At 50.3% G+C, this 14,560-nt stretch overlaps 1 protein-coding gene across 1 annotated transcript; it reads left to right on the top strand.

Moving 5' to 3' along the window:
- Window positions 1-698: 698 nt before the first annotated feature.
- On the top strand, window positions 699-8,173 carry LOC139320861 (gap junction delta-2 protein-like). The gene is made up of 3 exons (XM_070949335.1): window positions 699-769; window positions 5,246-5,711; window positions 7,811-8,173. Exons 1-3 carry the CDS (start codon window positions 699-701, stop codon window positions 8,171-8,173), a joined length of 900 nt encoding a protein of 299 aa, XP_070805436.1.
- The last annotated feature ends 6,387 nt before the right edge of the window (window positions 8,174-14,560 follow it).

Below are 14,560 nucleotides of genomic sequence, written 5' to 3'. Positions count from 1 at the left end.
GAGGGAGAGGGATGGAGAGAGAGAGAGAAAGGGAGAGAGAGAGAGAGAGAGAGAGAGAGAGAGAGAGAGAGAGAGAGACGCCCCGCGGGGCTTTTGCAAGGCTGCGCCCGCGGGCACCTACCCCCGAAATCTCCCTTCCGCGCGTTTCTAGCCGGGATTGGAAGGTAGAGGGGGGGGAAGGGTTGCATTGCAACGGGATGCCCCTCTCTGGAGATGCCCCCCCACGCCCCGAATTAGCATCCTTGCGCACCTGCCGCCGCTGCCGCCTTCCTCCTCCTCCTCCTCCTCCTCCTCCTCTAACGTCGGCAGGTGCGGAGAAAGCCCGCAACGTCCCGGCGGCCCACGCGTGTCCGCGTCCGTCTGCCTCTTCCCACCCCCACCCCCCCCTTGCAGAGAGGCTGGGCGGTCCCGGCTCGCTGCGCGGTCGCCGCAGTGCCCACCTCGGTGGAGAGGGCGAGGAGGGGGCCGTGCGCTCGGTGCCCTTGAACGGCGCCCGGCCGCGAGGGCGGCAGGCGGCCACCCCCCTCCCGCCGAGGCGATGGCGAGCCGGGGCCCCTGGTGGTGGCGGCGGCGGCGGCGGCGGCGGGGGGCTCTAAGCGGCCGGCGCAGAGGCGGGCATCGGCGGGTGGCATCGGCGGCCCCCAGCGTCCCTTGTCGGAGGAGCCCTCGGATGCGGGCGGACCGTCCAGCCCGGAGCGATGGGAGAGTGGACTATTTTGGAACGGCTGCTGGAGGCTGCGGTGCAACAGCACTCCACCATGATCGGGAGGTGGGTTTCTCTTTCTTCCGCCCCCCCCTCTTCAAGAGGACTAGCGCCTTGGCTCCGCCTGAGGGCCCGGAGATGCCCGCGCGCAAGGGGATGAAGGGTGGAAGAGGTAAAGGGTAAAAAACGCCGGAGGGTCCGGCAGGGTTCCCCTTTCCACTGATCGTGGGTCTGCCTTGGGGTATGGGGCAGAAGAGGGGCTGATCCGCAGACACCCCCCAACTCTGCCGTGGCACCAGGAGGAAGCCCAGACTCAGCACCCTGCGTCTTGGCATCCCGCCTCTTGGCATCCCGCATCAACCGTTCTTGAGCCCTCTTGGCTTAGGACCCTTAAGTTTTCAACATCGTGATTCGAGGTTCTGCGCATCCCGGCAGACTACAATGCCCATGACTCCCGACCAGCACAGGGCCACTGGGAGCTGTGGTCCTGCAGAGCTGAGACCTTGTGCCAAGGAAGCAGGCTGGAGTCTCTAGCTCTTACACCCTTCCTCCTTTTCTCAGAAATCCCTCCAAATCTCTCTTTGGAACTGGGACAGCTGCACCCAGACGTGGGGAGGGGGGAGGTTGTGGGAAAAGGCAGATTGTCAAGAGGTGGGGGGGGGACGTAGAGGGAGGTCGAGAGCCTGGGGAGATCCAGGGTGGGCAGGAGGCAGAGGGGGCGGGGGGAGAGGCAGCTGGGGAGATCCAGGGTGGGCAGGAGGCAGAGGGGGCGGGGGGGAGAGGCAGCTGATAACCTGCCCGGGAAGTCAGACAAAAGCAGGGAGAAAAAGATGCTTTGCTTCTCCAGAGAAGTGGTCCATCCATTCCTGTATCTTTTTGAGAGGCGGCCGAGATGCTCCTGCTGCTGCATTTGGCCAGGGTTACCCCCGGAGCTGGCAGCTTCTCCTCTCTTGTCCTCTTCCTAAACCATAGAGCGAGCCAGTCTTCTCAACCCTGATTTCTCAAAGGAGACGCTTCAAGCTTTATCCTTACTTGGCAAGTTTTATGGCGGTTTCTAGAAGTGCCGAAAAAATAGGACATTTTTTAAAAGATGGGAGCGGGTTTCTTTTAAAGTCTTTGCAACCTGTAGATTTCCAGCTTGGGGAAGACTGTAATTACAGTAGATATTCTGTGAGATGGATGGATGGATGGTTGGAGGGAGTGATGGCTGGAGAGAGAGAGAGATGATAGATAGATAGATAGATAGATAGATAGATAGATAGATAGATGGATGGATGGATGGATGGATGATAGATGATAGATAGATAGATGATAGATAGATAGATAGATAGATAGATAGATAGATAGATAGATAGATAGATAATTTGTGTGTGTGTGTCTGTGTTTGTGTAGAGAGAGAGAGATTTTTGCTGGACTGATTGGAGACCCTGTATTGCAAAAGAAAACTTTTAAGCCTTGAATTCATGTGGCCACATTTGCAATGCCTTCTGGTTGGTTGGTCGGTTGATTGAAGGATGGTGTCTCTTTTTGAAGTTTTTTTTTTTATTCTGAGTGGTGAATTAAAAATGTGGAGGATTAAAGGGTTTCCTTTCCTTAATGTTTAGGGCTTGCTTTTTCTCCCTCCCCTATCAAAGTGGCAGGCAGTTCCATAGAGAGTAGGAGGAGGAGGAGGAGGAAGAGGGGGAGGAGGAGGAGGAGGAAGAGGAAGAGTCAAGAAAAAGAGGAGAAGGAGAGGAAAAGGAGGAAGAGAATAAGAGGAGGAGGAGAAGGAGAGGAAAAGGAGGAAGAGAATAAGAGGAGAATAAGAGGAGGAGGAGGAGGGAAGGAGAAGGAGAGGAAAAGGAGGAAGAGAATAAGAGGAGGAGGAGGAGGAGAATAGGAGGAGGAGGAAGAGGGAAGGAGAAGGAGGAGAAGGAGAGGAAAAGGAGGAAGGGAATAAGGAGGAGGAGGAGAATAGGAGGAGGAGGAGGGAAGGAGAAGGAGGAGAAGGAGAGGAAAAAGGAAGAGAATAAGAGGAGGAGAATGAGGAGGAGGAGGAGGGAAGGAGAGGAAAAGGAGGAAGGGAATAGGAGGAGGAGGAGAATAGGAGGAGGAGGAGGGAAGGAAAAGGAGGAGAAGGAGAAGGAGAGGAAAAGGAGGAAGGGAATAAGAGGAGGAGGAGGAGAATAAGAGGAGGAGGAGGGAAGGAGAAGGAGGAGAAGGAGAGGAAAAGGAGGAACAGAATAAGAGGAGGAGGAAAAGGAGAATAAGAGGAGAAGGAGGAGGAGGAGGAGGGAAGGAGAAGGAGGAGAAGGAGAGGAAAAGGAGGAACAGAATAAGAGGAGGAGGAAAAGGAGAATAAGAGGAGAAGGAGGAGGAGGAGGAGGAGGCGGAGGGAAGGAGAAGGAGGAGAAGGAGAGGAAAAGGAGGAATAGAATAAGAGGAGGAGGAAAAGGAGAATAAGAGGAGGAGGAGGAGGAGGAGGAGGAGGGAAGGAGAAGAAGGAGAAGGAGAGGAAAAGGAGGAAGAGAATAAGAGGAGGAGGAGAAGGCTCTATAGAGGGTGGTGAAGGAAGGGGAAACAGTGCCAGCCTATATTATGTGCGGAACAAAGGTTCACAGTTAGTCTCATGTCCTAATAATTATAGGAACAATATTCTCATCACCATCTTTATCCGGGATCCTTTTCTTTGTATTCCTGTCCCCCCCCCCCCCGCTTTTTTTTTCTTCTTCTCTGTACAATGAGCAAATGGGAAGTCACTCATCTCAAAAGGACGCGGGATTGCACCCCAGCTGCAACTTCCTCTCCGCCCTCCCCCACTGAGACCCAGAGATGCTTCTCTGGTCCAAACCCATTTTGCTAACCCTACAGGACCTCTAGCAGTGGGGCAGGCCGACCCCACACGCCCGCAGGCACACTCGCACCACGTCTCAACGCCCAGCCCACACAAGATTTCTCTTGAAAGCTCAAAATAGAAAGCGGAAAATAAAAAGAAAGACAAAGGCAGAATCCTGTGTCCCAAGATGCTCCCTCAAGCAGGTGCTGCTGTCTTCGTTGACTCAAATAATCCATTGTATCGCCATGCTCTTTAGCCCCCGAGTTTCTCGTGTATTCATCGACTCTTCCTTGTATTATTAGAGGAAAAGAGAGATTTGTTGGCCAAGGCTTTAAAGCAGGGTTTCTCAACCTTGGAAGCTTGAAGATGGGTGGACTTCAACTCCCAGAATGGAAGTCCCCCCATCTTAAAGCAAGCTGGCTAGGGAATTCTCGGAGTGGAAGTCCCCCCATCTTAAAGGCTGGGGAATTCTGGGAGTTTAAGTCCCCCCATCTTAAAGGCTGGGGAATTCTGGGAGTTGAAGTCCCCCCATCTTAAAGGCTGGGGAATTCTGGGAGTGGAAGTCCCCCCATCTTAAAGCAAGCTGGCTAGGGAATTCTGGGAGTGGAAGTCCCCCCATCTTAAAGGCTGGGGAATTCTGGGAGTTTAAGTCCCCCCATCTTAAAGGCTGGGGAATTCTGGGAGTTGAAGTCCCCCCATCTTAAAGGCTGGGGAATTCTGGGAGTGGAAGTCCCCCCATCTTAAAGCAAGCTGGCTAGGGAATTCTGGGAGTTGAAGTCCCCCCATCTTAAAGGCTGGGGAATTCTGGGAGTGGAAGTCCCCCCCCATCTTAAAGGCTGGGGAATTCTGGGAGTGGAAGTCCCCCCCCCATCTTAAAGGCTAGGGAATTCTGGGAGTTGAAGTCCCCCCATCTTAAAGGCTGGGGAATTCTGGGAGTGGAAGTCCCCCCCCCATCTTAAAGGCTGGGGAATTCTGGGAGTGGAAGTCCCCCCATCTTAAAGCAAGCTGGCTAGGGAATTCTGGGAGTTGATGTTCCCCCATCTTAAAGGATGGGGAATTCTGGGAGCTAAAGCCCACCCATCTTAAAGCAAGCTGGCTAGGGAATTCTGGGAGTTGAAGTCCCCCCATCTTAAAGGCTGGGGAATTCTGGGAGTGGAAGTCCCCCCATCTTAAAGCAAGCTGGCTAGGGAATTCTGGGAGTTGATGTTCCCCCATCTTAAAGGATGGGGAATTCTGGGAGCTAAAGCCCACCCATCTTAAAGCAAGCTGGCTGGGGAATTCTGGGCGTGGAAGTCCCCCCATCTTAAAGGCTGAGTTCTAGTCCTGCCTTAGCTGGAAAGCCAGCTGGGTGATTTGGGGTCAGTCGCTTTTCTCAGCCTATCCTACCTCACAGGGTTGTTGTTGAGGGGAAAATAGGAGGAAGAAGGAGCATTATGCACGTTCGCTGCCCTGAGTTATTTATAAAAACAATAAAAGACAATGTAAATAAGTAAATAAAAGCAGGAATAACAACTTTGTCATCCCTCATTTGAATATGGGCCCGAAACCCAGCCTTGGGTGAAGACCCTTAGACAACGGAGGGAATTGCCCTGAGGGCCCCCTCCCACTAGGATGGACTACAGCTCCCATCCTTCCTAGCCCAGCCCTGGTCAGGCATTCCAGGGGCAGGGGAGGGGGCTTTAGGGGAGGGGGCTGCTTCTCACCGGCTGCTCTCTCTCCCTCCCCAGGATCCTGCTGACGGTGGTAGTCATCTTCCGCATCTTGATCGTGGCCATCGTAGGCGAGACGGTCTATGAGGATGAGCAGACCATGTTCATGTGTAACACGCTGCAACCCGGTTGCAACCAGGCTTGCTACGACAAAGCCTTCCCCATCTCCCACATCCGCTACTGGGTCTTCCAGATCATCCTGGTTTGCACGCCGAGCCTCTGCTTCATCACCTACTCCGTCCACCAGTCGGCCAAGCAGCGCGATCGGCGCTACTCCTTCCTCTACCCGCTGCTGGAGAAGGAGGCGCTCTGCGAGGGCAAGAAGGTGAAGAACGTCAACGGCATCTTGGTGCCCAACCCGGACGGATCTTCCAAGGAGCCCGACTGCCTGGAGGTGAAGGAGATCCCCAGCACCCCGCTCAGGCCCCCCAAGAGCGCCAAAGTCAAGCGGCAGGAGGGCATCTCGCGCTTCTACATCATCCAGGTGGGTTGGGACGGGAGGTGGCACCACTGAAGGGAAGGACCTTCTGGCTGGGCACGTCCTCTGGGCCTCCACCTGGAAGGGCCGGCGGAAGCGAAGGAGCAGGGGCCTTAGGAGGCTCGGAAGGGGGGATCCAAGATGTCGGTGGGGGGGACCATGGCCAAGAGAAGCTGACATTAGCCTTGTAATGGTCTGTGCGAATGGCCTTGGGGACAGGAGGAGGAAGAGCTGCAGGGCGGACAGAGAAGAGACAGCTCAGCCCGTAGAAGGAAAGGAGCCAGGGAAGCATCTCCGAAGGGAAACTTCCTAATCCAAAGGGGAGGGAAGCGGAGGGGGGGAAGGAAGGAAGGAAGGAAGGAAGGAAGGAAGGAAATGGAAGTGGATGGAAGCAAAATGGGAATGAGGAAGGAAAAGGGATGGAAGGAAATGAGAGTGGAAGGAAGCAAAATGGGAATGAGAGGAAAGGAGGGAGGGAGGGAAGGAAGGAAGGCGAGAAAAAAGGGAGGCAGGCGGGAGGGAGAGTAGGAAGGCAGGAGGCAGGAAGGAAGGAAAATGGAAGAAAATGGGAGTGGAAGGAAGCAAAATGGGAATGAGCAGGTTGCTTAGCGACCGTTTGAAGTTACAACGGAGCTGGGAAAAAAGGTGACTTTTGTCCTTTTCTCACACTTAACGACCATCTCAGCATCCCTGTGGTCACGCGATCAAAATTTGAATGCTTAGAAACTGGCCTATATTTATTTATTTTTTCCCCAAAACTTTTTTATTTTTATTTTTTATCAACCCCTTTAAATGTACAGTCTTTTGTCCATCAAAGTTTATGTGTGCTGAGTTCTTTGGGGTCCGTACCTGGGGCAGAACAGGCAGCTGCTTCTGCTGGGACCCAGGTTAATTTGTTTGGCCTCTTTGGATAAACTGCAGGACTTCTGAAACCCCAGTCCCAAAGAAAACTGGGTGACTTTGGGCCAATTACCAGGAGACAGTGAGTTCTAGTCCCACCTTAAGCACGAATAGGAGCTGGGTGACTTTGGGTCGGTCCCTCCCTCTCAAGCCAACCTGCCTCACAAGGCTGTTGTGCGAAAACAGGAGGAGGAAAGAGCATGATGAATGCTTCCTGCTTTGACTTACCTGTAAAAGTAACACAGGTGGTCCTCAACTTACGACCGCAACGAAGGCCAAATTTTATGTTGTTAAAAGTGAGTTTTGTCCCGTTTTATGGCTTCTCTCGCTGCATTGGCTAAGTGACTCACTGCACTTCTTAAATTAGTAAGACGGCCGTTAAGCGAATCTGGCTTCTCTATTGACTTCGCTTGTCAGGTGGTCACAAAAGGGGATCACATGACACCGCCCCCCCCCCATGGGACACTGCAACCGTCATAAATGTGAATCAGTTGTCAAGCATCCGAAAGTAAATCGCATGATCATGGGGATGCGGCAATGGTCGTAAGTGTGGAAAACAGTCCTAAAGTCACTTTTTTCAGTGCCGTTGTAACTTCCGTCACTGAACGAACAATTGTAAGTCGAGGACTCCCTATATTTTAATATTTTATTGTACACCGCCCAGAGTCCATCCAGATCTGAGGGAGATGGACAGTTCAAAAATGTGATAAATAAATTTTTAAAAAATGAAAATACGAAGAAGTCCCAGTTATGTCCCCGGCTATAGATGTATAAGGTACCATTTTCTACTAAAAAGAGGAGAGCAGCCACAGATGCTGGTCAGAAAAATAACCCGCAAGTTCCTTAAAGAAAAGAAATAATAATAAAAAAAAATGTAATAAAACAATAAATTGTCAAAATGCGCACAGTGATGATGATGTGAGACAACCCCGGAGCAAAAAGAGGTTTGTATTTAAGTAGTGGTTTTATCTACAAAGAATATATACATACACGTACTTTTGTCAGACCTCAAACAAACAGCAATTACAGCATGGAAACACACATGGAGAGAGAGATAAGTTCCCACAGGGCCTCTTCTTATTACAGGCTCTTAAAGTGATAACAGCACAAAACCTTGCTGACTCATTCTTAGGATTACATCATCGTAGCAGCTGGTCAGCTGACATAAATACTAAATAATTTAACCACTTCTCTCCTGGGGCCAGGTGGTTTTTCGCAATGCCTTGGAGATCGGATTCTTGGCTGGACAATACTTCCTGTACGGGTTCAACGTGCCGGCTATTTTCGAATGCGACCGCTATCCGTGCGTTAAGGAAGTGGAGTGCTACGTGTCTCGTCCCACCGAGAAGACCGTCTTCCTGGTTTTCATGTTCGCCGTCAGCAGCATCTGCGTCCTTCTCAACCTGGCCGAGCTCAACCACCTGGGCTGGCGGAAGATCAAGACGGCCATCCGGGGGGTGCAAGCCAGGCGGAAATCCATCTGCGAGGTGCGCAAGAAGGACCTCTCCTCCCTGGCCCAAGTGCCTACTTTGGGGCGGACTCAATCCAGCGAATCCGCTTACGTCTGAGCGGGCTGGGACGGCCCTCGGCCGAGTGGATACCGCCAATGCAAAAAAACAAAACAAAAAACAAAAAAACTGACAGTTGTACCTCCCAGGTTAGCCATCTAATACAGGGGTCCTCAAACTTGGCAGCTTTAAGACTTGTGGACTTCAACTCCCAGAATTCTCCAGCCGGCATAACTATGCCGGCTGGAGAATTCTGGGAGTTGAAGTCCACAAGTCTTAAAGCTGCCAAGTTTGAAGACCTCTGATCTAATATATCAGCAGGTGCTTTTCGGGCCCCTTCCTCCATTGCAGGGGGGAAAAAAGAGGAGGGGGCCTCCAAATTGCTTCAACGGCCGGTGGGAGACATTCAGCCGAGAAAGAGGGGCCTACACCACACACAATCATGGTGCAAGCCATCATCAGATGCATGGAAACTTGTGCCTAGGACTTCTTGGTATGGACCGGGGCGGGATCGGGCATCGGAAGGTAGCTTTTTGAGCCGGAGGTCAAAGAATTGCTTGCTTATTTGGGGTAGGGTTTCTTTTTTTTTAATATATTTTTTTTATTTTTTGCAAGAGTGCGAAGAAGGGAGGGAGGCAGACGAGAAAAAAAGAAGATGAGAGTTTCTGGCTGCCGCCCCTGGTCTCCGGCCCGGAGAGAGAGAGAGAGAGCGTTTTCTCTCTTGGGCTGCTGTGGTGTAAATATTAACGCAGTGTAACGAAGGAGGGAATGTTGTGGTTTTTCTTTTTAAAAAGAGGAGAAAAAAAAAAGAAGAAGAAGAAACAAAAACCCAGTAAAGAATGCAATAAAAAGGAATGTTTTCTTCTTTCTTTTTTTGCGGATGTTCTGACTCGGGATCGGAGCGGGGATGAAATGAAATTGGGGACCTATTGGGTGGAATGTCTGGTGAAATCTCTTACTTCCGAGAGAAGGGAATATTTGCAGCTTGGGGCTGAACCGTTTTCTGAGCTTGATGGTTTTCTTGCAAACGTTTCAGGACCCAGCTAAGTAACATCATCAGTGTTAGAAGGGAGTGGGATTTGAAGAGGAGGAGGGGGAGAGGAGGAAGAGGAAAGGGGGAGAAGTGGAGTATTTTTTTTTTTTTTGAAAAAGTTTTTTTTCCTCATAAACATATCTTAAATCAGGGGTGAAATGTTCCCGGTTCGGACCGGATCGCTTGATCCGGTAGCGATAGAGAACCGGTAGCAAAAATGTACAGTTTCTTATCTAACATATATACATATTTTCTTTTAACTTTCATACTAATACAATCTTCATCCTAAACAATTTAAGTAAATTTGGGGTTGCTCTTCTACCATTTCACCTACCTTGTTTTACAACAATCCTTTTTCCTCTCCTCTCTTTCCTTTCCCTCCCTTTTTCCATCTACTCTTCTACTTTCTTCTTTCCTCCTCTCCTTCTCTCCTTCCCCTTCCTTTCCCCCACACCTCCCTTCTAACCTCCTCTCCTCGTTTCCCCTCTTTCTTCCTTTCCTTTTCCCTTTCTTCTTTCCCTCTCTCTCCTTCCTCTCTTCTCTCTTCTGTCCCTCTCCATTCTCTCTATTGTTGTATGCGTTTTCAATTTAGTATTTTCCAAAGTGATGTTCGAGCAATCCCAATTTTTTACTTTCTTTTCCATTTTTCATTTTACTAAATTCACACATATCATCATAAATGTACATTTATATAACATTTTCTTTCTCTACCCCCCTTTCCCCTTTGCACAGGTGTCTTATGAGTTTCTATTTCTTTTTTGTCTTCTCTCTCATTTACTTATACCTTATTCAATTTATTTCTCTACAATCTTTTATTCCTATTTCTTTTCTAACCCATGCATAAGTGGAGTATTTTTGTGTCTTAAGGGCAGATTAGATTGCTGTCAAAGTCTTAAGAGGGAATCTGTGGACGTCACCCTTAATCAATATGAAATAATCCAGAACTATAAATAACATATAAAAAAATCTTCATCCCAGACATCTCCATGGGGGCATTTTCCTTTGTTAACTGAAATATACAAATTCCTCCTTTGTGGCTCACTTTTGCAAATTCCAGCCTGGCTGTTTTAACTCTTTTAAGGGAAGGGCATTTCCCCAGCCTGGTTGTTACTCTCTGCACATGCTCAGAGATGCTTCCGGACGTTCTTCGGTCCTCGGATGGATGGGAGAGAAAAAGAAGGATTTAGCCAAGCCCATCCATCTGCTTCGTACAGCCCCAACAGCCCATTGCCTGAGCTTGCAAAGGGAGGCTGATTTTTCCCCCTTGCAATGGGCAGGGCTCTCTGACTCCCCTCCTTCCCCCCACCACATCCTCCCACCCCCCACCCTCCAAGTAGCTTTTCCACCCACGTTACTCTGGGTTGTATTTAGAGCTTCACCTCCTAAGCCGCTTTGCTGTCCCAACCAGGAAAGCAAAGGATCAGAGCTCAGCGTAGTAAGCTCAAGAGACGAACGAACGAACGAACGAACGGCAGCAGGCTGAAAGTGTGTGTGTGTGTGTGTATTGTGTGAGAGTGTGTTTATTTGTGTGTGTGTGTGTATGTTTCCAGGCTGTGCTTGCATTTTCTTCCTGCAGGGAGCTACTGAGTACCGCCCCCCCCCCCTCAAGACAGGAACCCTTTGCGATAAACAGTTTTAAAGAGGAAAACGTAGGGCAGACTTGAGTTATCGATAGAGTGAGTCTATTTAAGGCTCAGGGCTGAATTGTGGGGTCCTTGGTTCTCTCTGAGCTTAAGTGATTTTCTTGCAGACGTTTCCTGACCCAGCTAGCTAACATCATCAGGGTTAGGAGGGAGTGGGATTTGAGGACGATAATGATGATGATTATGGAGTTTTTGATGCTGTCTGAGCTTGGTCGTTTTCTTGCAGATGTTTCATGACCCAGCTAGGTAACATCATCAGTGTTAGAAGGGAGTGAGATAGGAGGAGGAGGAGGAGGAGGAGGAGAACAACGACGACTAAGGGGGTCTTGATGCTCTCTGAGCTTGGTCCTTTTCTTGTGGACATTTTATTACCAAACTAGGTAGCATCATCCGTGCTAAAAGGGATCAAAACCATCAAGATCAGAGGACACCAAGGACCCCGCACTTGGGATGCTCCCCACGCCAAATTCTGCTCCCCTCCATACTGTGCCCCATTGCGTCTCCAGTGTTGATCCTTCTTCTCTTCTACCTCTGTGAGACGCACCCCTGCCTCACACCTGGGACAGGGCATCCCGTTGCCCCTCTTCCCCCCCCCCCCAAGCTTCAGCCCGGGTTCAGGACCCAGGGCAGCCAACACCACTTTCGGGACTCTGGTGAGGCGACGTCTGCTATTTTTACACCCCGGTTAGAGGCGCTCTGGCACATGACGAGCAGAGAGTGTGTGATCCGGTGTGAATTATGCATAGTTCCTGTGAGGTGCCATGGAGAGGTGAAGCAGCAACGGATTTAGGGGATGTGTGTGGGGGGGGGGGTTGGGGGGGAGTGGAAGAGAAGCACAGAAAGAGAACAGAAGTACAGAAAAGAGAAGGGGGTGACCCCAACGTAGCTGGGACAAGACTCTCCTTGATACCCGTCTCCGTCAGCCAGATTTAAAAGGATGGGCAGGGAGGGAGAAGGGATGGCATCACCAGTGGGAGACAGATGTTCCTGAGACCTGGAGGATGGTCCTCCCTCCCTCCCTCCCTTTTCCTCCCTCCCTCCCTCTCTCCTTCCTTTCCTTTCCTCTCCCTGCCTTCCTCCCTCCTTTCCTTCTTTTCCTCCCTCCCTTCTTTTCCTCCCTCCCTTCCCTCTCCCTGCCTTCCTTCCCTTCTTCCCCTGCCTTCCTCCCTCCTTTCCTTCTTTTCCTTGCTCCCTTCCCTCTCTCCCTGCCTTCCTTCCCTTCTTCCTCTGCCTTCCTCCCTCCTTTCCTTTTCCTCCCTTTCCTTCTTTTCCTCCCTCCTTTCCTTCTTTTCCTCCCTCCTTTCCTTCTTTTCCTCCCTCCCTTTCCTTCTTTTCCTTCCTCCCTTCCCTATCCCCACCTTCCTTCCCTTCTTCCCCTGCCTTCCTCCCTCCTTTCCTTCTTTTCCTTCCTCCCTTCCCTCTCTTCCTGCCTTCCTTCCCTTCTTCCCGCCTTCCTCCCTCCTTTCCTTCTTTTCCTCCCTCCCTTTCCTTCTTTTCCTTCCTCCCTTCCCTCTCCCCGCCTTCCTTCCCTTCTTCCCCTGCCTTCCTCCCTCCTTTCCTTCTTTTCCTTCCTCCCTTCCCTCTCTTCCTGCCTTCCTTCCCTTCTTCCCCTGCCTTTCCTTTTTGTCTTCCACCCTTTCCTTCCTTTTTTCCTCCCTCCCTTCCTCCCCCTGCCTTCCACCTTCCTTTCCTTCCTTCCTCTCCCGGCCTTCTACCCTTCCTGTCTTCCACCCTCTTTTCTTTTTTTCTTTCTTTCCTTCCCTTCCTCCCTCTTGTGCTTGAGGTGGGGGGGAAAATGAAACTTTGATTTTGGGTTTTACCGATTAGCTAGACTTGCTGTTAGAGAAATGGCTAGTTTTAAACTATTATGTCAAAGCAAAAAAAAAGAAAAAAAAGTTGAGGTTTGAAGTGAATGCCTTATTTTACTGCACTGAAGGCGAGTTGGAAGTCAAGGCCTTTTCTTTCTCTCCCCCCACTGCTTCTTCTCCACACCTTCCCCTTTCTCCCTTCTTTTTGCTTTTATATATATATTTTTTTTGTAGATCATAAATTAATAAAATTGTTATGAACATTAAAAAAAAGAAAAGTCCACTGTGGCCCCAGCAAGAGGGGAAGCAAACAAGCAAGCCAAAAGCACCCGGGCAATAGATAGGTTGGTTGGGCCACAGGTGCACTCAAAAGAAGCCTGGATAGCTCAGCAGACTAAAGCACTGTAATTTAACTCCAGCTGTCTGCAATTTAAGTTCGAATCTCGCCAGGCTCAAGGCTGACTCAGCCTTCCATCCTTTCTAAGGTAGGTAAAATGAGGACCCAGATTATGGGGGCAATAAACTGACTTTGTATAAATATACAAAAGGATGAAGGCTATTGCTTAACGCATTGTAAGCCACCCTGAGTCTCCGGAGAAGGGTGGCATACAAATCAAATTAAAAATAAATAAATAAATAAATAAAAAAACTGGGAAAGGAATCGAACCCTTCACCTGGGAGGATCAAAACTGGGAGGCAGGAGGCAGGAAGATCGGGGGAAAGGGTCCATTGCAGCCGAGAGACCCTCCCCCTGATCCAACCGAGGCCCGAGATAAACCAGCATCCTTCCAGCTTCCAATCTCCCGCAGAGATCGAGTTGGCGAGCCATAATTTTGCAACCCGCGGAAGGCTTACGCCGGAGACCGAAAATATGACTATTTCTAGTCCATTAAACTCCTGCTCAGGGCAGGGTAAACCCCCAGCTGGGAGCTCAACCCAGAGGAGAATCAAGAGACGGTTGGGGGCCGGGAGATAAACCCTTGAGCTTCGTATCGGAAGTGGGGGGGGGACACGTTTTAATCCTCTTTGCTTTAGGCCTGCGGGAAGTGGGAGGAGGGAAATTGACGGCCCTTTTAATACCATCCGAGAGGCTGTTGGAGGAAGGAAGCGGCGATGAGACAGAAGGAAGGAGAGAGAATGAGGCCTGAATGAGGAGGGGAAGGAGCCTGGCTTGGAAAAGCAGGTGCCGCAGGGAAGGGGGCTGCAGAGATTTTGCTTCACAATGGGCGGCCAAGAGAGGTCATCACGTGGCCAAAAAACCTCACGCAACGAATGTCTCGCTTAGCAATTGGGCTCAACTGCGGTTGTTAAGTCGAGGACTACTTGTAGAAGCCAGGTCCCCAAAAAGATTTGTAGCCCCCAGGATCACAGCCTGAAAACAAGGGGCGTTGGGAGAAAACCCAAGCAGATTTCAAAGCAATTGTGAAGCTTCCTCCCCGCCTTCCCTGCACTGGTGGGGGCCCCCGAGGCGCTTTTTATCTAACGTAATCAAATGATTGCTAATCTCCCCCATTAAGACACAGCTCGAGTCCACCCAGCTGCAAGATTTGAAGATCTGGCTGGATCTGTTCTTGCTGGGAAAAAAGAAGAGACGGAGGGAGGGAAGTCAATCTTCTGCTTAGGCTCCCCAGCCCCCAAGTCCTCTTCTCCAACCCGGAGCCCTCCTTCGATTGGGGGTTACAATCCCCATCATCCCCTACCTAGCCCAGGGGTTCCCAACCTTTTCTATACCCCGCACCCATAGAACGCTTCTGATATATTCTCGCGCCCCTTAACATTTTTATTTTATTTATTTATTTGCAAGTATTTATATGCCGCCCTTCTCCCGAAAGGACTCAGGGCGGCGAACACAGGTAAAAACAAATAAAAACGTACAATAAAAGCCCAATTAAAACCAGTTAAGATCGAATGATAATAAATCATAACACCCAAGAATCTAAATCAGCCCATTTGTTGGAATAGC

The sequence above is a fragment of the Pituophis catenifer genome, unplaced genomic scaffold, assembly GCF_029215685.1.
Source record: "Pituophis catenifer annectens isolate HBS135680 unplaced genomic scaffold, rPitCat1.0.hap2 SCAF_9, whole genome shotgun sequence".
Classification (NCBI taxonomy): Eukaryota; Metazoa; Chordata; class Lepidosauria; order Squamata; family Colubridae; genus Pituophis; species Pituophis catenifer.
The sequence above is the reverse complement of the archived record's forward strand: the minus strand, read 5'-3'. Positions and strand labels throughout refer to the sequence as shown.